The sequence below is a fragment of the Paramisgurnus dabryanus genome, chromosome 10, assembly GCF_030506205.2.
Source record: "Paramisgurnus dabryanus chromosome 10, PD_genome_1.1, whole genome shotgun sequence".
Classification (NCBI taxonomy): Eukaryota; Metazoa; Chordata; class Actinopteri; order Cypriniformes; family Cobitidae; genus Paramisgurnus; species Paramisgurnus dabryanus.
This window is the reverse complement of record NC_133346.1, coordinates 16071133-16095938: the sequence shown is the minus strand read 5'-3', so window position 1 is coordinate 16095938 and position 24806 is coordinate 16071133. Positions and strand designations below refer to the sequence as shown.

The 24806-nt window shown below is 38.2% G+C and overlaps 2 protein-coding genes and 1 non-coding gene across 3 annotated transcripts in view; 1 reads left to right on the top strand and 2 right to left on the bottom strand.

Moving 5' to 3' along the window:
• Positions 1 to 1252: 1252 nt before the first annotated feature.
• epob (erythropoietin b) lies at positions 1253 to 6721 on the bottom strand. The gene is made up of 5 exons (XM_065290776.2): positions 6582 to 6721; positions 5348 to 5475; positions 5181 to 5267; positions 4932 to 5096; positions 1253 to 1877 (listed from the first exon to the last, which is right to left on the bottom strand). The coding sequence occupies exons 1-5, from the start codon at positions 6595 to 6597 to the stop codon at positions 1716 to 1718; spliced, it is 558 nt and encodes a 185-aa protein (XP_065146848.1). The 5' UTR covers positions 6598 to 6721; the 3' UTR covers positions 1253 to 1715.
• On the bottom strand, positions 6023 to 6104 carry trnal-uag (transfer RNA leucine (anticodon UAG)). The gene has a single exon. It is a non-coding gene; the product is annotated as a tRNA-Leu (tRNA).
• Positions 6722 to 9878: 3157 nt separating the features above from the next.
• The window catches only part of gigyf1b (GRB10 interacting GYF protein 1b), a 20357-nt gene continuing 5429 nt past the window's right edge, over positions 9879 to 24806 (top strand). Inside the window, exons 1-21 of the mRNA XM_065290635.2 lie at positions 9879 to 10148; positions 12172 to 12612; positions 12807 to 12870; positions 17202 to 17331; positions 17447 to 17542; positions 17653 to 17767; positions 18062 to 18164; positions 18286 to 18482; positions 18561 to 18778; positions 18853 to 18958; positions 19381 to 19521; positions 19649 to 19773; positions 19860 to 20091; positions 20188 to 20354; positions 20679 to 20776; positions 20864 to 20958; positions 21979 to 22052; positions 22238 to 22360; positions 22479 to 22682; positions 23034 to 23215; positions 24598 to 24755. Of these exons, the coding sequence (XP_065146707.1) occupies positions 12836 to 12870; positions 17202 to 17331; positions 17447 to 17542; positions 17653 to 17767; positions 18062 to 18164; positions 18286 to 18482; positions 18561 to 18778; positions 18853 to 18958; positions 19381 to 19521; positions 19649 to 19773; positions 19860 to 20091; positions 20188 to 20354; positions 20679 to 20776; positions 20864 to 20958; positions 21979 to 22052; positions 22238 to 22360; positions 22479 to 22682; positions 23034 to 23215; positions 24598 to 24755 (2599 nt within the window). The 5' untranslated portion in view covers positions 9879 to 10148; positions 12172 to 12612; positions 12807 to 12835. The remainder of the gene's footprint in view (positions 10149 to 12171; positions 12613 to 12806; positions 12871 to 17201; positions 17332 to 17446; positions 17543 to 17652; positions 17768 to 18061; positions 18165 to 18285; positions 18483 to 18560; positions 18779 to 18852; positions 18959 to 19380; positions 19522 to 19648; positions 19774 to 19859; positions 20092 to 20187; positions 20355 to 20678; positions 20777 to 20863; positions 20959 to 21978; positions 22053 to 22237; positions 22361 to 22478; positions 22683 to 23033; positions 23216 to 24597; positions 24756 to 24806) is intronic.

Here is a 24806-nt window from a genome sequence, read left to right as displayed (position 1 = left end):
ACATGAAAAAAGTCAGATTTTCATGATTTTTCCCCTTTAAATGCAATCCAATGAGATTTGATTTATTTGTGCTTCCTGGTTTGTCCTCTAGGTGGCACCAAATTTCATTAAATGAAGAAAATGCTGCCGTCATATTGAAGGAAAACACCACAGTTTTTTTAAATATTTTACTATGTTCTTACCTCAACTTAGACAAATTTATACATACCTATCTTTTTTCAATGCGTGCACTTAATCTTTGTACTGCGCACCGAGGTCGAAGTGCTGCAAACTATGTGCTCTTCCGCCATACAAAAATTCTTCATTTTTTATCCACTTAAAAATCGCCACATTTTATTTTGTGCCACCATACGTACTTGTGTATCTACTCATGTAACAGTCTTTAAATAAGGAAAACATGGAAGTCTTTAGTGGCTTCTTAATTCATCCCTGTTTGGATCCTAAGGAATGAATGGGACTAGGCTAAATGCTAACACATTCACGACGCGCTGTACAAAGATTAGGTGCACGCACTGAAAAAAATAGGTATGTATTAATTTGTCTAAATTTAGGTAAGAACAAAGTAAAATATTGAAAAACTGTGGTGTTCTCCTTTAAAATTGTCCAGCTATCAAACCCAGAAATAATACGGACTATTTATTTATTCCAGTTTTATTGGTAAACTTATCCAGTCCAATGAGACTTCATTCATTTGCACTTCCTTGATTTGTCCTCCAGATGGCACCAAATTTCATGAAAGAGCCCACAGTTTTGTGAGCAGTTTAGGACAATGGTTCTCAACCAGGGGCCAATATATTTCTTATTGTTTGGTTATTTTTGTAATAAATATATATGTGTCTAGTCTAAAACATCTCTATTGGCTAGAAATAGCCTGAGTGGGGGCATGCAAATATTATGAGGGTCCTCAAAGTGAAAAAGGTTGAGAACCAGTGGTTTAGCAAACCCTGTTGAACCATAAATAGACATCTGGCCCTGCAGCAAAACATACATATTTCAATAAGAGAGAATATTCTTATACTACAACACAAATTCACATGCAAACATTCTACGGTAACTGCAATACTTTTAAGGTGAACATAAAAACAGCAGCCATACATATAATGTGATTTATTTCTTATTGAATATTTAACTAGAAACTTTACATTATTATAATATAGCAGAAAAATTGACAGATTCATACAAAAACGATTGAAAATAATATATATATACACAAAGGTAATTAAATAAAATCTCTCCACAGACATGTCTCAGATGTATTAGAGTCCAGGTGGCTGGAAACAACCAAACAAGCTGTTCGGCATACTGCAGTGAGCCTCTGGGCTAACAGTCAGCCCGCCTGTGGTCTCAGATGTGTTCCTCCACACATTCGCATGCCATGTTGGGCTCGTCGGGCAGGTCAGGGTGTCAATGCAGTTTTGCTTCACGCCCTACAGCAGCATACACATTCTCTGTGCACACCAGCTCTGCGCTTAATACCTGACAGCATGCTTTAAATGCAGAGCTAGACAACATCCAGAGGACTTGTTTTCCGAGTCCCAGGAATCAAAACCATGACCCCAGCTCTCCTAGTTGAGCTACAGGAACGCTTTAGATTTACGATTCGGTAGTGTCTTTGAAGAACGCCTCGCAATCAAGCGAGTTTGTCCGGGCAAGTTGGTGTGTATACGTGACTTCACGGCAGTCGTTAACTGTTTATGAGGTCCTCGGAGTTCATCTCAGCCGTTTTGCTTTTGGCAGGCGGGTGCAGCTGAGAGCAAGAGTCTGACTTTGCCTCGCAGGAAACTGCTCTGCACCTGCAGAAGTTCTGGGAGGGTCGAGACCTCCTGCGTCTGGATGCCTGCAGGAGACGAATCGTCCGGAAGAGCCGCGGACTTGCCCTGGTTTTGTGGAAACAATTTGTAATTAATTACTTTGTAAGTCGGACAGTTATGGCTCTAAAATCTGATTGGACGCATCACATTGTTAGATTGCTCCAGGCCCTGCAGAGGCCAATCAGGTTTGTATACAGTAGTTAATATATGATAACACACGTAGGGGCGGTCTCCTAGACAGGGTTTAGATTAATGCCTTAGTTATATTAGGACCAGGGTGTCAAAATGTCAAATTTCCTGACTTTCACAGATTAAAAAACAGAATTTTTTGACCTGTCTGAGATGATATGAGCCTGATAATGTAGTGTACACTGTGAGTTTATAAAAAATGTAGTTTAAATGTGTAAAAATGAATAAACGGCTGTTTAGATTGTAGTCTTACTTGAAATCATTGGAGGTTTGGACCTGGAAATGGCATTACATCACAGTTTAACAAGCAGATTACATTTTGAAATTGTAACTAAATTTTAAAGCAACAAACAAAATCCCTGATATTACATTACTAGGACAAAAAAATATATAATTCCCTGACTTCCAATGTACAGAAGAAACCTTGTAAATACCATGATATTTCCAAAAATTCCATGGGAACCCTGTAGGACATTTAAAGGGATAGTTCACCCAAAAAGGAAAATTCGACAACAAATGTTGTTCTAAACCTGCATGAATTTCTTTTTTCTGATAAACACAAAAGAAGATATTTTGATAAATGATGGTAAGCACACAACTGATTGTATCCACTGACTTCCATAGTAGGAAAAACAAATTCAACTCCTAGAAGGACAAAAACCCTAGGGAGAAATTAATATAATTTATATATATAGACACGGTAGGGATAGGATTGAAAAACAAATACGATGGAATTCAATGGGTACCATCAACTGTGCGCTTACCATCATTTATCAAAATATCTTCATCACCATTTATCACAATACTTCTATAATATTTGTTTTTCCTACTATGGAAGTCAATGGTTACAATCAGCTGTGTCCTTACAATCATTTATCAAAATATCTGCTTTTGTGTTCATCAGAAAAAAGAAATTCAAACAGATTTAATACAACATGAGGGTGAGAAAATGACCGAATTTTAATTTTTGGGTGAATTATCCCTTTAAGTAGTTTTTACAAACATACCTTACAAAAAACATTACTGGTGTGCACCTTGTGACAAAACAATGACACTGATATATGTTAAGTAGAGCTGTCAAAAGATCAAAATAAAAGTTTTTTTGCATAATTTATGTGTGTGCACTGTGTGTAGCTAATATATCACGATTAATCGCATACAAAATAAAAGTTAATTATTGCATAAAATATGTGTGTGTGCTGTGTCTAATTATTATGTATATTTAAACACATACATATATAAATTTCAGAAAATATTTATATATTTATTTATATACATATTATATATATATATATATATATATATATATATATATATATATATATATATATATATATATATATATATATATATATATGAAAATATAAATAAATATATATACACATGTATATGTTTCTTTAATATATACATGAATGTGTGTGTATTTATATATATACATAATGACAGGTATTATAAGATTTTCTTCTTCCTGTTTCTTTTCTTTTTTTGTTCATGCATGATATGAATGAATGAGATGAAATAAATATATTATTATTATATATATACATAATAATTACATACAGCACACACATGTATATTACGCTAAAATCACTTTTATTTTGTATGCTATTAATCGCAATTAATCTTAGCCCAGCACTATCACATACATTAATGTTTGCATTTCAGAAACATTTACCTGTATATTTACATATATATATATATATATTGATATATTGATATATATTGATATATAATAATATTAATAATAAATATTATTATTATTATTATATAAAAAATAGGGCTGTCAAAAGATTAATCGCGATTAATCGCATCCAACATAAAAGTTTGTGTTTACATAGCATATGTGTGTGTACTGTGTATAAATATTATGTATATATAAATACACACCCATTCATGTATATAAGAAATATTTGCATTTAAATACTGTATATACATTTCTATAATTTATATTATATATAAATATAAATATTTTATATATAAATATAACAATTTTTTCTTAAATATATACATGATTGGGTGTGTTTTTATATATAAATAATAATTATATACAGTACACACACATATGTTATGCAAACACAAACTTTTATTTTGGATGCGATTAATCGCGATTAATCTTTTGACAGCCCTAATAAAAAATATACATAAATATAATTTTTCTTAAATTCATACATGTATGTGTGTATTTATATATATATAATGCAAACACAAACTTTTATTTTGTATGTGATTAATCGCGATTAATCTTTTGACAGCCCTAATGTTAAGATATGTCAGTGCAAGTTGCTTTCAAATTAAGGCAGCTCAAACATGCATTTTAGTCTGGGACTAGAATAAACCCGGTCCTGGAAACCGTCCCAAAATGTTTACGGCTTTAGGCCATATACTGTATTTGAAATTGGTGTTGTAATAGAAATAGAAATTTGCATATAACATTACTGTCTTATCACACTGATGTGAACCCCAGTCCACGTCTCGCCCTGCACATGGCTGAACTTCAAAAGTAGGTTAAAATATCCTGTACCCTAGAAGGTCCCAAAATATCCAAGCGTTGCAACATTCACCTACACAGCTATTATGACATGCATGCAAGCAAACAGACACGTGCCGCCACAGAACAGCACAGTGCTTCACCTGACAGTCACTGAACTACATTAGGAAAAAATCACGCTTCCTAGAAACATGCCGCCACACAGACTGTTGCAGACAGAGTGAGAGAGGCCAAATTTGAAAGGCAAACTTAGTGAACCTGCAAGCTTGCACGATTACCTAGAAAGCCAAAAGCTGGCTGTTAATGTCTATGAAACATGCATTCACTGTATCTTATTGAAGGCATATTTTCACTACATAATTAAGTTTAAGAATCATTTTCTGATTGGAGATACATCAAAGGCATATTTCTGGAGAACCCAGTAGTAACCAGTAGTTATATACCTGTAAGTGTACACTGTGCAGGATCTGGCCAAGGCTGTGCATGTTACTGATGTTGTTATCCAGCGCGCTGGCCAGAGGTGAGCTGCTCACTGTGCTTCTCGCTGCACCCAGTGCCTGGACAAGCAATGATAGCCCAGTCTGCACTTCTTCAGCCTGCCCCTGAACCTGATCACACGCATAAATCAGGAGAAATGCTTTTCTACTACTGTATTTGCACAGTAACTTTACACACGGTACATCGTGACTCACATCTGTTTGCTCCCAAACAGCAAAGTTGACGCTAGTCAAGGGAACAAAGTAGGATTTCGTCACACCACAGCCCCCTCTGCAACCCCGCTGGGAAGCAGAAACAGATAGAGATGTGTGAAAGATGAAAATAATGTAACTGGGTTGCATTAAGAGATTTGTGACCTCACCATGATGACCTCAGAGTCCCGAGCTTCTCGAACAAAGTGGTCCAGAACACGCAGGTCACAGATAGGACTGAGGGGCGATACGGGGTCTCCGGCCAGCCACACGAACACCATCAAAACTGACACCAGATCTGAAAAAAGACAATCGTTGTATGGAAAAACTCTTGTTATCATCTCCTCTCATGTTTAGCTAATGTGTAATTTAGTGGACAAATACCCAAAGCAACTTTTTGGGTCTTCCTTGAAACACAAAGGTGATAGTGGAGAACCCATGGCTGTCCGAAAACATTTTAATGGGTGTCCCCCTCCCCCATGCCCATATACCATAGAGGAACCCCACCTTATCCCAGGACCTGAAAATATTTCCCGTTATCCCTCCAGGAACTGAATCCGCATACCTCTGATATGTAAAGCCAGTTGTTGAAACATGTACTGCTCCAGGGACGGGATGATATAAACTTTTTAGTACGCCGGCAGATCATTTTAGGATATACCACCTTGATTTCACATCATAAATTCTATAGAGGATTGTGGTTAATACACTTACACAGAACATGCCCATTTGGGCTCAATTGAGATTATTCATCATTTTGGATAGTAATAATAGTCAAAAATAGTCTACATATTCATACTACACATATAACAATGACTTTTCACCGTATTTAAATGGTAAAGGTTTGGCAGCGGTGGGATTCGAACCCACGCCTCCAGAGAGACTGGAGCCTAAATCCAGCGCCTTAGACCGCTCGGCCACGCTACCCACACGCGCTCGCTGAACATACGTCATTACGTCCACATTCACCCGCCACTGTATGTTATGCAAGGGCACCACAAATCGCCGCATTCATTGCCTATGAATGATTTAATTTGTATATTTCATCTGTAAACAGTTTACATTTCTTAATCTTCATAATAAATTATTCTGTTTTTGCAATGCCACTGAACCTGTTTGTACTTAGTTTCTCTGTAATATTATACAGTAGTTTCTTTTAAGCATTTCTTTGCAGAACGCTCTCTAATACTCTCTCACTGTTAAGGCAAAACTTAATAACAGTTAATAAGAACGACCAAAACCAATTACACGTGATCTATTATTTACGCTTCAGTTTTATGTCATGCATATATGCACCCATCATTAGGATTATGATACAGTATATCATCATGAGACCCAACCGTGTTACTATGGCACAGACGTCTGTAAAAATGACATGTATGTCATTATGCACGTGGAACTTACCTGAAAATGTTTGCATCCGCAAAGTGCATTTTTACGATGCATAATGCAGGTAAATCCTTAAAGCGATATTAGTCTCAAGTGTCTTTTATCCTCATTTGAGATTGCGCAACTTTCAACGCATAGCGCACGCTGACTTTTACGTGACGATGTGAGTCTTTGATAGCTCGCGCTGTCTCATCTAAACTTAGGTCGTGTGACGACAGGGTGCTCACGTTTGGGGGCTGACTATTTAAACTTCATCTGGAGCGTTTATATTAGTGTACTATATAAAAAGAAATAAATTAATATTGTTAAATAATTCTTTGTAATTACAAAAAAAACTATTTTTATTATTCAAAAAAGCCTAAAGGAATTAAGAGATTTCTGTCAGTGATTTTGATTTTAAAATAATGAGTTTGACAACAGCACCATCTAGTGTACAACCATTAAATAACAGCCACTTTATGGTAAGGCCAGAATGGTATAGCTCTTCAAGTGTGCCTCACATTTACACATTTAACGACAATTTATTCGTTTAAACAAGTTTGAGCATTATTTTTAATACATAAGAAGTCTGTTTTAATATATTAAAAACTACATGAACCCTAAACTATGCACAGCAATGGTCTAAACATTGGCAAACTGGGGCACTTTACACTACACTTTACTATGCATTAGAAGCAAAATTATACCACCTAATTAAGTTAACCAAAGACAATCAACATAAAGTAGGGGATAGACAAAATATGAGTGTGTGTGTGTGTGTGTGTGTGTGTGTGTGTGTGTGTGTGTGTGTGTGTGTGTGTGTGTGTGTGTGTGTGTGTGTGTGTGTGTGTGTGTGTGTGTGTGTGTGTGTGTGTGTGTGTGTGTGTGTGTGTGTGTGTGAGGGAGAGAGAGAGAGAGAGAGAGAGAGAGAGAGAGAGAGAGAGAGAGAGAGAGAGAGAGAGAGAGAGAGAGAGAGAGAGAGAGTTCATCTATTCCACTAAAGCTTATTAGCTTCACTGAATTTGCATATCCATCCTCATTTGAGTCATCCTCCGATTAGATTATGGTCTCGTGCAATAAAGGAAATCTCCCTGTAGCATGCTAATCTAACTTGTGGTATTATCTTTCAAATTAGTGGTCAGTCGTTAAAGGCTCATATAAAACACTGTGTGCCCTGTGAATTATCATGATGTGAGACTTTTCTTTAATAGCTATTTCATAGCTTGCAAAGCCTGTTTATGCTGCTTCAACATACATTTATTGGTCTTTAGTATGTGTATAGGTGTGCACTTCATGTTCATGCTATGATTCAACGTTGAACTTGCGGATCTCAGACACAACGGTGTGTATACAGGTACCTGCTCGATTCGATCCGGTCTGGGATAAGATGGCTTCAGTGGTGGGGCAGTGGTTTTCAAACTTGGGGCCGGGGCTCCCAGGGGGGCCGCGAGATGGTGCCAGGGGGGCCCCAGTTTTATAACATTTTATGAAATACATCAATTTATCATGAATTCTGTGTAATTAAACCTAAAAAATAAGGCTACTAACCAAAAGCACTACTTTTTTGTATAATTTAATGTTTTTTTTATTAAAATGTTGAGTTTTAGAACAGTTTTTTGTCACAAATTTTCTTTGGGTGGCCGCGAAGAAATGCACAGTACACAAGGGGGGCCACATGCTGAAAAAGTTTGGGAACCACTGTGGTAGAGCACCACACAAGAGTAGTCTCCCAAAACCACCTGGCTATCCTCAAACTTCATGTGCAGGTAGTTGGAAAAGACATCACGTTTCCATTACCATCCAGTTCTGCATAATGGAAAGAAGGTCATGACATTGTTACATTTATGCAATTAGCAGACCGTTTTATCCAAAGCAACTTAATTCCAGCAATCAGTTTTATCACCAACTGAACCAATGACCTTGGCTTTTATCCACCCGGTGATTCGTTTTCAGATCCATACAGGGTTGTCAGGGCAGTGCTGGCAAATCATCATTTAACGCCACGGGGTGGGGTGTCCATGTACAGCGAGTCCTTGCATCTGTCAACATGGTTGAAGTCTTCAACCACAATTGCTGTCACGCAGCATACATTGAGCCATATTTTGAAGGCAAGAGCCACAGGCATAATGAAGAGATGCAATTCTGTCAGAGGTTCCCTTGGGACCTTCTTGATAGCTTCAAGTGTTTCTCAGTTAGAAAGAGTATGATGTGCGTATCCTGTGTCAGCAGACGATAAAGAAAGAAAGATTGAGGCTTTATTCACTTCTCTGATTCAGTTGATAATATATGATAATATACCAGCTATCATATAGCCATATAAATGCATACGACACACTCTCAAACTTACAAAAGCAGATTTAAGCTATCTTGGATACAGTCTATAGACACTGTACGTATGAGCAGTATTAGAGTTTGATATCAAATTCGTATTGGCTTTTTATTTTCATCATGTGCACCTTTAAAAACAACAAAGGGGTACTGTTCAGTCCTCTTGTGGATACATTTTTTTAATTGAAAGATATAAAATATTGCTGTGTTGTAAATGCACTGAAAATACATAGTTGGGTAAAATGCATGTTACATTTCATGAAAAATCTGACTTCTTCCACGTTTAAGTGCTATAATTTGGTCCCCAGTGCTTCTATCAACCTGGAAAATTGGAAAAAGATCAACCCAGTAACTTAGTTTTGCTAAACCATTCTTTGCAAGCAAGTGAAAAAATAGGTAATTGAAATGTGGCTCCCCTTGTGATGTCAGAAGGGGATAATACCGCCCCTTAATCTGCACTATCCAACCATGACACTGCCATTTAGTGCAGAGATAAACTCATTTGCATTTAAAAGGACACACCCAAAAACAGCACATTTTTGCTTACAAAGTGGCAATTTTAACATGCTATAATAAATCATCTATATGGTATTTTAAGCTAAAACTTCACATATGTACTCTGGGGACACCAAAGATTTATTTGACATCTTAAAAAACACTTTGAATGTGTGTCTACAGTTCCCATTTGGCCTATTGAGGACGAAATAAGTAAATAAAAACAATCATCCAGTGTCTTTTTTTTTAACAATTTTAAGACAACAATGAACAGATAACAGGGGGTAGACGGACATCACAATTTACAAAACATACAATATAATCAAATATACTTTACAACAGAATTAAGTATATTAAAAGTTTTTTGAGCTTTTGAATTTAAATCATACAGGGTCGCCAGCATTGATGCTGCTGTAAGTGAGCGCCTCACCGCGTTACAACGAAGAAGTGTGTGGTTTAGCGGAAGTCGCGTTTGATTGGAAGGATTCGTCACGTGGTTGACGCCCAACAGCCATTTTTGTAAAACACAAACAACAAGACGACCGAGCGAGACGGGAAAACTCATTGCGACCGTTGCAGTTGCAAAATAAACAGAATAAATTCAGCTGAAATTCACGATAAGGGTTTAAGTCAGACACAGGCGTGATCAAACCAAACACGGAGCACGTACGTGCAAAAGGAGCGGTTTCTTTAAACAAGATCCAACTCTGGAGAATACAGTGGCTGGCTAGTTTAGCCTAGCTGGCCAGCAGGCTCGCTTTGGCACATCCCGGAGTAGAGGTTTGTGTTTACTATTTTTTAGTTCACATTTTGAATGAGCAGTGGGATTATTCACATTGATTGGTATTTTGCTTATAATCACGAACTATGTCAGTACGTTTAGTTGCCGTTATTTATTAAAGTGTTTAAAGGGCTCGTAGATTGCTAATCAAGGCCTGCAGCGAGGCGCGAGGGGGCAGCGCGAGCGTATTGATAAGTTACTGCTCCTTCGCTGCTTTTTTTATTCAACCTTTATAGTTGATTGAAAGCTATGTTTGTTATTGAATTTAGTTATAAAATGTCTCTTAATTCCAGTGTTTTGTTGCTTAACTATGGATGTACACATATATGAGCTGCACTGTGTTAGTGGAGTTGTGATTTGTTAAGTTTTCACAGACGACACAGTTGATAAAGTTTGCCATACATTGATTGTGCTTTTTGTTGTTTATTTGGGCTATTTATTTATAATTAATCGTTGAAATGTTGCATTTAAATCAAATTTTATAGGATGAACTGTACGTGTTATATGCATTTAAGAAACAATACATCGTTTATTTGACGCTTTTTGCTTAAGTAGTCCTGCGGTGTGTCATGAATTTTGTAAACTACAGTAATTATCATAAATTTGTATTTAGTGTTTAATTTTAGATGACTGCTGAAATTGAAAATGGTATTTTGGTCATAATGTTTGTTTGAATATACACTGTGACTGTAAAAAACCCTTGTTGTACTTAAGTTTGGAAGTAAATCAACTTGATTTTACAAGTCTGTCTTTTCATGAGTTGCTATAACTTAAGTGTATTAGCTGTAGTTAATTCAAATTATTTTTTAAGTATATTTAACTAAGTTTGGGAGGAGCATGGTCATGTGATCCAACCAATCAGGGCAAAGAGGTGCCTATAAATAGCAGTCCCTCATCTCTGTCCTGTGACATTTTTTGTAACATCCCTCCTCCACCCCATCACCTCACTCTCAGCTAGTACATCTATCCCAGTTAAAGGGGAAGGGGGAGAACTCTGGGTTTGGGTTAAAATTCCAAGCTCGGAGCCCTCACCTTGGACAGCACGCCAAATATACTATATTTTAATATGTTAATGCAAACTCTTGAAATAAACGTCCTTAGTCAAGAAAGTTTAAATAAATTGTATTTTCAAATTTATTAAACTTAAAGGGATAGTTCACCCCAAAATGATACTTTTATCATTAATCACTTACCCATGTGTCGTTCTGAACCACTAAGTGCTCATATTTGTCTTGTATATATTTTTTATGAAAACCTGGAGGCTTCTGTCTGTCTCATTGATTCACAATTATCCCCCCCAATCGCCAAAAAGGTTGTTCAATAAAAATATTATCAAGGGACGAGAACACTTTTGTGCACCAAGAAGACAAAACAAAAATTTTATTCAACAATTTGTCATTCAGTGCGTGCTCACGAGCAGACTACGGGACATGCTGTTGCTGACGTCACCTGCTGACGTAGTTGCCAATATTTTTTTCAGCTTTTTTATTAAAGCCATTATGCAAACATTTCAACAATTCTTATATAAATGTATAAGTGCGCAAATTACTCACCAGCGTATTCTGTGTCTGTATGCTGGCAAATACGTCAACACGTCTGCTCGTGAACCTGCACTGAACAACCAAAGAAGAGAACAAATTGTTAAATAAAAAAATAATAAAGTGTTCGTCGCTTCATAATATTATTATTGAGCGATTGGTGGAACATGGACATTTTTGGCGATGTCTTTCATTCTTTTCTGGGGAAAAGTAATTGTGAAGTTAATAGGACAGATGGTAGCCTTGCGGTTTTCATCAAAATATCTAAAAATGTGTTCTGAAGACAAGCGGAGCACTTATTGGTGGTTTAGAACGACACGGGTAAGTGATTTAATATAAAATTATCATTTTAGGATGAACTGTCCCTTTAAAAAATTTAAGTGCAACAAGTTTGGTATATCATTATTGCATAACTTATTCTTGTTAGGCATGGATGAAATGTATTGTGCACAATTATCAGACAGTGCTGTTTTTTTCTTTACAGGTGTGAGGTGTTGGGAGCCGAGAAGTGAAATTGTCATCAGAATATTTCAAAAGAGATTTCCATAGCAATAGATGCAGTGTCACAAACTGCCCTAAAAAATTTTTTAGCTGTGACTGCTGCTGTCATTAATGCTGCCACAAGTTCTTAATAAAAATAGCGTATTTTTCCTCTCTATAGTGTTTTCGATTTGCTAAATTGTTTTTTAAAGGTCAGAAAAAATAGGCACGACAGTGTGGTGTGCCATCTTTTGGAGCGCTTTTTTTCTGGCTTTATACACGGCCTTTATCTCCCTGAAACTGGCAGCTATTACAGTACTTCTACAGAGTTCAGAAATACCAAGTCCACCTCAGCACACAGAACCGTCATAAGGGTTCTGACAGAACCATCTCATTCCTTTTCCACATTTCTTCTGGTTTGCAACAGTCCTGTTCTTTGGACAAGGTAAGCACTTTCCCCCTAAAAACTCTTAAATACTTTGATGCTTTTTCCATATACCTTTGTATAGTTAGCTTTAGTTCAGTTTATGTTAGTTCAAATGCTATTATATGTTATGTTATTAAACTGCAACTTTTTTATTTCTTTGCTGTGGTGATTACTAACATGATTGATGTTATTGTTTTCTCTTCTGTTTATAGAAACCTTGAGCCCTCTGGACACACAGAATATGACTGCTGAGACACTTAACTTCGGTCCAGAATGGTAATGTACTTTAAGTTTAGATTTAAAATGCAAAACTTCACATTCTGTAGTAGTGCATGTGAAGAAATACATACAGTCTTGTTTAAAATAATAGCAGTACAATGTGACTAACCAGAATAATCAAGGTTTTTAGTATATTTTTTTATTGCTACGTGGCAAACAAGTTACCAGTAGGTTCAGTAGATTCTCAGAAAACAAACGAGACCCAGCATTCATGATATACACGCTCTTAAGGCTGTGCAATTGGGCAAGTAGTTGAATTAGTTGAAAGGGGTGTGTTCAAAAAAATAGCAGTGTGGCATTCAATCACTGAGGTCATCAATTTTGTGAAGAAACAGGTGTGAATCAGGTGGCCCCTATTTAAGGATGAAGCCAACACTTGTTGAACATGCATTTGAAAGCTGAGGAAAATGGGTCGTTCAAGACATTGTTCAGAAGAACAGCGTAGTTTGATTAAAAAGTTGATTGGAGAGGGGAAAACCTATAAAGAGGTGCAAAAAATGATAGGCTGTTCAGCTAAAATGATCTCCAATGCCTTAAGGCGCACTCACACTATCCAAACCAAACCGCGCTCGGGCGCGTTTGACCCCCAAAGCCTGGTTTGTTTGACTAGTGTGATCGCCCTGTTCCGTGCCCGGGCGCGGATTGGTTAATCGCGCCGCGGCCGGGTTGCAGAGGTGGGCCGGAGCGCTGTTCACTTGGGCTTAGGCGCGGAAGGCTGTGGTGTGAGCACAATCACGCCTGAGCGCGATTCAAAAGGTGAAGACGTCAGTTGCGCGACCACTCACCTTCATCTGCCTCCGTAAAAACCTTTTGATGCGCGCAGCGGGGTTACGTGAATGTCTGAGCTGCACACGTGACGGATCAACTAAGCAATATGATGACATGTGAGAGGGCTGTCTGTAATCGCGCCACAAACGACTCCGAATAAAAAACACAGACTTAACATTACGGTGGGTTCCAGTGTTAAGAGAGAGCTTTACTTCCTGCTTTTTCAAAACAATCGCATCTTAATGACGAAAGCGCGCCCGGACTCGGATCGATAAGAAGTACAGTGTGAGTGCGTGCACCTGGGAGAGTAGGGAGGGGTGACAATCGCGCTGGGGCTTGGTTTGGATAATGTGAGTGCGCCCTTAAAATGGAGAGCAAAACCAGAGAGACGTGGAAGAAAACGGAAGACAACCATCAAAATGGATAGAAGAATAACCAGAATGGCAAAGGCTCAGCCAATGATCACCTCCAGGATGATCAAAGACAGTCTGGAGTTACCTGTAAGTACTGTGACAGTTAGAAGACGTCTGTGTGAAGCTAATCTATTTTCAAGAATCCCCCGCAAAGTCCCTCTGTTAAAAAAAGGCATGTGCAGAAGAGGTTACAATTTGCCAAAGAACACATCAACTGGCCTAAGGAGAAATGGAGGAACATTTTGTGGACTGATGTAAAATTGTTCTTTTTGGGTCCAAGGGCCACAGGCAGTTTGTGAGACGACCCCCAAACTCTGAATTCAAGCCACAGTACACAGTGAAGACAGTGGAGCATGATATGGGCATGTTTCTCCTACTATGGTGTTGGGCCTATTTATCGCATACCAGGGATCATGGATCAGTTTGCATATGTTAAAATACTTGAAGAAATGTGAATGAATTGTGGAATGTTGTTTAAGAATCATGGAGTGGAATAACAGCTGAGAGGTGCCACAAGTTGGTTGACTCCATGCCACACAGATGTCAAGCAGTTTTAAAAAACTGTGGTCATACAACTAAATATTAGTTTAGTGATTCACAGGATTGCTAAATCCCAGAAAAAAAAATGTTTGTACAAAATAGTTTTGAGTTTGTACAGTCAAAGGTAGACACTGCTATTTTTTTGAACACACCCCTTTCAACTAATTGCCCAATTGCACAGCCTTAAGAGCGTGCATATCTTGAATGCTGGGTCTCATTTGTTTTCTGAGAATCTACTGAACCTACTGGTAACTTGTTTGCCACGTAGCAATAAAAAATATACTAAAAACCTTGATTATTCTGGTTAGTCACATTGTACTGCTATTATTTTGAACAAGACTGTAAGTGTAGTAAGAGTCCAACATCACAATAATAGTTTACATTACACATTAGGTCTGTAGGTGGAGAGTTGGCGGTCTTTGTGAGTTTTTCAACCACATGAGTGTGTAGACCACAAAAGCAATCCAGTTAAAAGCGTTTTTGGGCAACCTTTAAATGTGGTCAAAAATGGACATGTACACTGTAAAAAATGATGTGTTAAAGTAATTCCGTTACTGTAATTCCACTACTTTTAGCCGTAATGAGCATGTAACAAAGTGTTTTTTTTTTTTTAATCAAGTTACGCAAACTTAATTTTTCACAAAATATAGTAACGCAAGTAACAAACTCATTTAAATTTCAGTAATTGTAACTGCGTTACTTGATTTAAAAAAAAATACTTGTTACATGCTCGTTACCGCTAAAAGTAGTGGAATTACTTTTACACGTTACTCCAATTACTGTTTTTAACACAACTTGTGTTGCCCCTTTCAATTATTTTAACATGAAATAACGCGTTAAATGGCTAGATACACACAATGTGTAAAAAATTAATCATTTAATCATCCACTTGTAATCCTCATCTTAAAAAGGATAGTTCACCCAAAAACTTTTTATCATAAATCACTTAACCCCATGTTGTTCCAAACCCGTAAGTCCATCATCATCTTCAGAACACATTTTTAGATATTTTTCACGAAAACCCAGGAGGCTTAAAAATAATAAGTGATTTACGATAAATGTTTTGTGAACTATACCTTTAATACCAGCTGAAACATTTTCTTTAAAGGAGCATTTCACCCGTAGAAACATTAATCTTTATTCAAAGTGTGTCATATTTGTAGTTGAAATGTAACAAACATTTAGAATTTGGTGCCTATTTCACAGAGAAACGGAGTGTTTGTAGTCTCACTCCCTCAACAAAGATATTGGACTTCCTTCTTTCAATGATGCAAAATTATGAAATCTGTATTTCTCCTGTCTCAGCAGCAACTGAGGAAATGATGCACGACAATTCAAAAACATGACTGGGGTTCTAACTATACAAAGCTTTATGCAAATGAGTGAAGTGTCCCTTTAAGGGGTTGTTTACAACTCTTTTGCCACTAGCTTTAATCTTGTTATCAGTTTAGCAAAACAATTGTCATTTTTACTCGCATTTGTCTTCGTTGTGACTTTAGTACCCTGTGTACAACACTTAACATCTTTAGTATTTAGGAAGTCTGTTTTATATTTAAAGTGATCTGATTGCGCAAAAATGTGTAATTACACCACTGCTCTGAACTGCTTGACTCCTACAGCATAGCCAAAAACAAAACAAAAAAAGTTGCTGATTGTGATTCTTTGTTTTCAGATATGATTTTACTATAATATGTCAATTTTCTCCCTTATTTAGGTCCTTCCTAAAAGGATTATTCCACTTTTATAAAAAAAAGGATAATTTACTCACCCCCATATCATCCAATATGTTTATGTCTTTCTTAGTTCAATCAAGAAGAAATGTAAGTGTGTTGTTGTTGTTTTTTGTGGAAAACATTCCATTTTGGGATTTTTCTCCATAAAGTGGACTTTAGTGGACCTCAACAGATTCCAGTTTCAATGGAGCTTCAAGGTACTCTAAATGATCCCAAACGGGGCATAAGGGTTTTATCTAGCAAACGATTGTCATTTTCGTTAAAAAAAATCCCCATAACGTCTTGTCTTGAATGAGCCTTGTAACGCATGATGTATGCGAAACCACAGCTCCAGTGTTTACAAGCGTAGAGAAAGAGGACTGTTGCGACGCTGTTATATGTGGAAAAAAAGTCAGTTTATGTTTCAGTGCATTCGATGTAAAAAGTACACATTATCGATTTATTTTTGATGAAAATTATGATTGTTTTCGCTAGATAAGACCCTTATGCTGGGATCATTTAGAGCCCTTTAAAACTGTAAACTGTTGAGATCCACTATATGGAGAAAAATCGTCCAATGTAATCCTCCAAAAAACTTAATTTCTTTTTGACTAAACAAAGAAAGACATAAACATCTTTGATGACATGGGGGTGAGTAAATTATCTGATTTTTATTATGAGGAGTAATTCTTGAATATTTTTTTAATGTGGTAAAAAATAAACTGACAGACTCTGTTGTGGGTGAAATTTTGGTTACTCTCTCACTTCCCTTTAAGTGTCAACATGAGGAAGCAAACGTTTCCGCTTTTGTATATTAAGTGATCGTTGAGCAATCTCTGTTTATATTACATCAAAACTCGAATCTAAATTCAAATTTTTTTATTCATTTCTTCAGGCTCCGTGCACTATCCAGAGGGAAGAGCGTGACGTCCCCTCCCCCTTCCCCTGCGATGCCAAAGTCCAAGTTGGCCGACTACCGCTATGGCCGCGAGGAGATGTTAGCACTTTATGTCAAAGATAACAAGGTGAAATACTTGTGGCATGTGCAGCACTAGTCAAATATAATAGAGACCTTTGGACAGTATAGTGTTCGTTCAGTATAGTAATAGTTAATAATAAAATTATTATTTGTATTTATAGATTCCTGAGGACATGCAGGATAAGGAGTTCGCCCCCATCCTGCAGGATGAACCTCAGCAGCCGTTGGCCCTGGTGCCCCTAACTGAAGAGGAGCAGGTCAGTCACCATGCCTTATATAAGACAACCATGCATTTTTTAATTCCCATAAAGCATTTTGTTAATCATAACAATTTGTAAAATATGCCATTCTTCTTTTTTTATCTCAGAGAAACTTCTCAATGTCTGTGAATAGCGTGGCGGTGCTGAGGCTTATGGGTAAAGGAGGAGGGGCTGTACCAACAGGTGTGGCTAGAGGGCGAGGAAGCACTCGAGGGGGCAGAGGTAAATTAAAAGATTAGTTTAACCAAACTCTAAAATTTCAGTGGTTTTTGTGTTTTATGATGAAACACGCATATGACAACTAGTTAGAGGCTCCTCTAAGCCCAAAGTACTTTTTTTTACGTATAAGCTAGTTTATCCATTAGGAAACCAAATGCAAATTAAGTCCCTGCAGAGTGCATGTGTTTGCTTTGGAAACGGAGTATATGTGTAAAATTTTATGCATTTGAGCTGTATATACATTAGTTTATAGTTTAATTAATTATAGTTCATTGTATTGGATATAATAATATACAGGAAGAGGCAGAGGAGAGGGTGGATTCTACCAAAGAAGTGCGGAGGAAGAGGTTGGCTTTGGCCGTGGACGTGAAATGCATCGCAGCCAGAGCTGGGATGACAGGTGGGTGTAGTTATTCGTGCAAGATTATAAAATTATTAAATCTTTTGTATGATATATCTTTTGGATGCTGTTTTGTAATGACCATTTCACAATGTTCAAAGAGGTTTGTTTGCTGTTTCAGAGGTGAACGACGTTTTGAAAAGCCCTTAAGGCGAGCTGATGCTGGACGTGGTGGCTTTGAAGAGAGCGGAGCTGTAGGAAGAAAAGATTATACTCGCTCGGACAGCGATAACTGGCGCATACTCCGAGAGGAGCAGGAGGAAGAAGATGAGGCGGACCCTGGGGGAAGCTGGAGGATTGCAGGGGCACGCCGCGATGGTACACTCATGTGACCATTAAGTTGTTCGTTTTAAATTTAGTTTAATAAGATGAAACCTAATGTTGTCTACCTTCTAGATGGGGGTCCTCGTTCAGCCGGTTGGCGGGATCACAGCAGCGGGGAAGGCCGTCGTAGGAAGTTTGACTTTGACTTTCGAGACGGAGAGACTGGACGGAGAAGAGCTGGGAGTGAGGGAGGAGAAGACGACAGGGATGGACTGCCTGAGTGGTGCACCGACGAAGAAGAGGGGGAAATGGGAACCTTCGACTCTTCTGGAGCATTCATGTGCATCAAGGTTTGAATGTATTTCATGCTTTTTTATGCATTTTGGAACATTAAATGGATTGAATAACACATTTCACCCTGCAGAAAAGCTCCAGAGATACAATCCATGAAGACCAGGAACTGGAATTTGAGGCTCTGGAGGAGGAAGAGGAGAGCGGTCAGGAGAGAAAGGATAGCCCTACTGATAAACGTAAGGAAGATGCTAGTTTTGCTTTAACTGTCAAATGTATTTTTTATTTAGTCACGTTCCTTGTGCCCTTTGTAAAAGAGCCTTTAAAGGCAAGGTGCATGATCTCTGAAAGCCAATGTTGATATTTGAAATCACCTAAACAAACACACCCCTATCCCAATAGAATCTGGACCTTCTTTTGATAGACACGCCCCACAGATATGCAATCCAGGCAATGATGTGGGCTTGTAGACACACCCCTTACTGCTGATTGGCTACAAGTGTTTTTTGGTAGTCGGCCCGACTCACTTTTTCAAAGTGTTTTTCAAAAATCACGCACCCACTTTTAATGGGAGGTTTGTTAGACCTTCATAATCTGCCATCTCTTACTGTGATGGTCCCTTAATTTTCTGACTGCTTACTACTTTTTGTTTGTTTCCTAGCAGAGGAGTGCGAGGTTACACGTCAGGCAGAAGTAAAGCCACCATCACCAATTGTATCTGCTTCCATATCCCCTCCAGAGCAAGAGACCCCTAAAACTATAATCACTCCCCCCTCGAAACCTGCACCCCAGCCTGCTGAAGGTACGTGCCCATCTTTTTTATATATTATGCATTTTCTAGCTTTATACACAGTGAATCTACCACTCTTCTAAGAAAACATGAACGCACAAAAATACGTACAATTTTAATAATATTTATGTTCATATAGATGCACTTTCAGCTGGTGGCAGCACACAGCAAATGCGGAGGTCCTCCCCTCCCCTGGGTAATACAAACCTCCCGCCAATGGGAGGAGACACTGAAGAGGAAGATGGCATGAAGCACCTTCAGCAGGTCAGTTTGTGGTTTGCATTTTGTGTTAACTTAAAAGTATTTGCTGAAAAGTTGTTTTTTTATACATTTTTAAATTGTTCTTAAAGGAGGCAGAAAAGATGGTGGCATCCCTACAGGACACATCTCTCGAAGATGAATGTTTCACTCAAGCACTTCAAGAGAGCCACATCGCTGGGGTACACACTCACCCACACCCCACCTCTCACCCACACTCTCACTCCACCCCACACACCCTCTCACACTCCGCCAGCGCCCTACCCCTCTCCCACGAATCCGCAATGAAGTGGTTTTACAAAGACCCTCAAGGAGAGATTCAAGGTAATGCTTACTAGCAAGTAAAATTTAATGACTGCACACATTTTATGATTGAATAACTTGCTAAATTTCCCGACTTGATGATCTATCCCTTTTTAGGCCCGTTCACTAAAGTGGAGATGTGTGAATGGTTTCAAGCGGGGTATTTTGCTATGACCCTGCTGGTCAAACGTGGTTGTGACGAGGGATTTCAGCCTCTGGGCGAAGTCATTAAGATGTGGGGACGTGTGCCTTTTTCTCCTGGCCCCTCTCCTCCTCCACTTCTGGTAATTTTCTAGTTTTCTAAAACAACATTTTATAATATATGTATACAAAAGTAGTAAGCTATTAAAGGTCGTGCTTTGTAAAAACCAATGCATAGCTTCTAATGGCTTACTGCTTTTATCAAATTGTGGCAACAGTAATATGATTAAAGACCGTAATGTTCAATAAATGTTTCGCCAAAGATGTTGTTTATTTGCCTAGCTGTGGGCTGTTTATGATTTCCAAGAAGCAACTTGATGATTTAATATTGAATTCTGGAATACTTTGGATCTGTGCTCCTCATTATTCCTGTAAATGATACATTTTATTCCTGTCTTTTAATGTAGGGAAACATGGACCAGGAGCTTCTGAAGAAACAGTTAGAGCAAGCTGCCACTGCAGCCCTGTACCAACAACTTCAGATGAGATTCCAGCACATGAACAGGTATGTCCACTTTCATAGTAATTACCTCGTAAATTGAGCAGGTATATATTTTGGCTTTGTAAGTGATTTGTATTTTTTTTTTGTTAGGGAGTCTGGAATAATGCCTGCTATGAACAGGTCCATGTCAGTGCCAGACACCGGACCCTTGTGGGATATGCCTACCTCAGTCTCTCAGCAGTCAGGTACTTCATACTACTTTAAAGGGATACTCCTGCCAAATATCAAAATACCCCATGATTTACTCGCCCTCAAGCAATCCGAGATGCTTATGTCCATCAACTTTCTGATGAACACATTTGGAGTTATTTTACTAAATGTCCTGGTGCTTCCAAGCTTTAGAAACAGGGATCATGGAACAACTTTTGAGCTCCAAGGGGTTATTAAAGGTCTTCTGCAGGAAATCGATTCAATTATGTAAGATACTAGAGTTTTGCCATCGGTACGTTGAGTACTTTCGTTTATTGCATAAGTCAGAGATGCCGTTGTTACCAAAAGCTAGTTGTTATTATAGTTTATAAAGTTTAAAAAGCACCTATTGTCTGATTCCTGTTTTTACATTTCCTTTGGTGTGTAGGTGTGTATTAGTACATGTTAACGATATGCGGAAGGTACAATCCCCAAAGTAAAGATGACGCGAGTTATCGTCTCCGACGTAAATCTTTTTTCTTGGACTGCAACGCACAATACAGGAAGAGAGTGAAATCTGGAGCGACAAAAATGTATGATATGTGGAAAATAATGTGTTTTTTTTTAAACCATAAACTATGCGAAAACATACCAAATACACAAAATAAAAAAATTTTAGCAATGAAATGTGTGCTCTTAAAAATATTAATATTTTTCTTACAAAATTGCATAGTTTACCTGCAAAATATCTTTATTAACCCGTTAAAAGCCATGTGAATTACTTCTGTGAATGATGGATGCATTATTTTGGGGTTTAAAGTTCAAAGTTGTTCCATGATACCTTTTTTCTACCATTATAAAACTTGGAAGTGCAAGAATATTTAGTAAAATGACTATAAATTTGTTCGTCTGAGAGATGGTGGACATGTGTATCGCGGATTGCTTGAGGGTGAGTAAATCATGAGGTAATTTTGATATTCGGCTGGAGTATCTTTTAATTATCTGCTTCTTAATGCCTTAATTTGCAGTTTTTCTTGATGTTGGTTTTCATGACTTGTTTCTTTTGTGCATTGTAGGCGGTGAGACCAGTCTGTGGGACTTAACCATGAGTAACTCCTCTCAGGGTCCAAATCTTGAACATTTGCAGAAAGTAAGAGACCAATGATTGGATATTCATTTTGGCATTAGCTTGTACACAGAATCTTTTTCAATGGGATACATTGGGGTTGTACTTCACGTACTACTGCACATTTCCAGACAATTTTGCTTCATACAAATAGCTTTAACTTTACCCACACATGCATGTTAAATTAGCTTGTGTTATTTGTGTGTAAGATCCGTGAAGCCGAACTCAGGTTGAAGCGTGAAGAGGAGGAGAGGAAAAGGAGGGAGGAGAAACGCCGGCAGCAAGAGGAACAAAAAAGAAGGGATGAGGAAGAACTTTATAGACGAAAACAGGTAAGCAACCTCTCAGGAACTCAGCATTTTATAATGTCCTACCTGCCTCTGAAATAATATTATAATTATGTACTTTTTCTTCATGGAATTTAAATTGTACCACATGTTTGTGTTTTAGTCCCGACAGCAGCAGGAGTTGATCATGAAGTTTCTGCAGCAGAGTCAGCAGCAGAGCGTGTCAGGAGGTGCAGGGTGGAGCGGAAGCCAGGGAGGAGCTCTATCTATGGGCAAATCTGCAGGAAAAAACATTGGACTTCTGGAGCTTGAGGCTGAGAGACTTCACAAGCAGCAACAGCAGCAGAGAGCTCAGCAGCAGCAAAGGGTAAGAAGTCGTCTATAATAGCTGGAAAACAGTCATTCAGCTCTCTTTTTAGATTTGAATAACTTTTGCTGAGCTGTACATAGGACAAGCTGACCCGTAAATAAGTATAAATAGATGTTGCGTCAATGTTGGCCGTAAACGCCTGACTAGTAACTGTATGAACAGTGATGTCAAATGCAGCCAACAGGGAAAAATAATTTAATTGGTGCTTTTTTAAGAGCCTATCAGATAGGATTTTAAAAAGAATACACGGCTATGTTTGAACGACTTGCTTTTAAAACGGATAGAGTACTTACTGCATCTCATCAGTATTAGCCAGCCACTTAAACAGCTTGTTTTTGTTTGATTCAGCACGGAGGTTTGACAATGGGCCAGTGGGGTGACGGGCCAACGGGGATGTGGACAGGAGCTGGCATGGAAGGGAAGGTTGGGGGTGGCAACCCTGCTATGGGCATGTGGGACGAAGCCATGAAGAACCAGGCCAGCCATCGCAACATTGGCCTGAAGAACAGCCGCAGCAGTCCCTCTCTCAGGTATGCAATGTTGAACTATTCACCGCTCAATGTTTAAAGCTCACATAACACACTGTTTTTGCTTATCTTATGTAAATCTTGGGTACCTATAGAGTAAAATTGCATCCTCTTTATATCCAAAGAGTCTTGACTGTACCGATATTTTCTGAATAACCAGAGCTCCTGGAGGCATACCGCAGGCAGAGTGATTCATGAGCAAGCAACACGCACAAAACATTATCCAACTATCTCTGGATAACTTATAATTCACTACATGTTTCTGTTTTTACTTTAAATGAACTTATTGTCAACAAAACAGACATTTGATGTTTTAGTTACCACCTGCAACTCATGATCCGGTTGAGACCCCGCCCCATTTCAATGAAATCGAGTGTTAAACAAACACACTTAAACAACTCCGCTGCTACCCCAGATAAACAAACTATATCCATTGTTTTCACAAAGCTGTGTTCTTTGGGAAGCTGAACAAGCTTAAATTTCCCTCACAAACAACAACAACACACTTCTTTGGTGACGTTGATTTCATGTCAGCTCTTGGTTACGGTTAAAGTGCCCATATAAGGACTTCCACTGTACTTCCTGCACTGAAATTGCCAATAAAAGAAATAAAGCCAGATTGTAACATATAAATCTTTCAAGGATTCTAACTCTCTTTAAAGGGACGCTCCACTTTTTTTGAAAATATGCAAATTTTCCAGCTCCCCTAGAGTTAAACATTTGATTTTTAGCGTTTTGGAATCCATTCAGCTGATGTCCGGGTCTGGCGCTACCACTTTTAGCATAGCTTAGCATAATCCATTTAATCTGATTAGACCATTAGCATCATGCTATATATAAAATAACAAAAGAATTTTTATATTTTACCCGTTTAGTTACATTGTGTACTAAGGGCGATGGAAAATGAAAGTTTGCGATTTTCTTAGCAGATATGGATAGGACCTATACTCTCATTCTGGAGTAATAATCAAGGACTTTGCTGCCGTAATATGGCTGCAACAGGCACAATGATATTACGCAGTACGCGAAAATTGTTCCCTGCTATTGAAAGATGTTAAGGGGACTATTTTTGGCTGCTGCATAATATCATTGCACCTCCTGCAGCCATGTTATGGCAGCAAAGTCCTTTATTATGACGCCAGAATGAAAGTATAGTTCCCTAAAAGTGGTAGCACCAGACCCCAGACATCATCTGAATGGATTTCAAAACTGTAAGAATCAAATGCTTAACTCTAGGGGAGCTGGAAAATGAGCATATTTTCAAAAAAAGTGGAGTGTCCCTTTAACAGTGTTAACAACTCAGTACATGACATAGCTTTAGACCCCCCCCCCCTTTAAAGTGTTTCAGCACACACCCTTTAATCCATAAAAATGTTTGTTTTCAGTGATCAGTACATGCTGAATCGCCGTAAGCGTACTGATGAGGAGGAGAGGCTACTGAAGCTGCTTCAAGGGATGAAACCTCAGGATGGTTTCACCACTTGGTGTGAACAGATGCTTCACGCTCTCAACACCTCTGCAAGTAACTCCTCTTCAGCAGATGGTAAATTTGTCCCATCCATTTTCTTCCCTCTCTGTATTTCAAACAGAATTT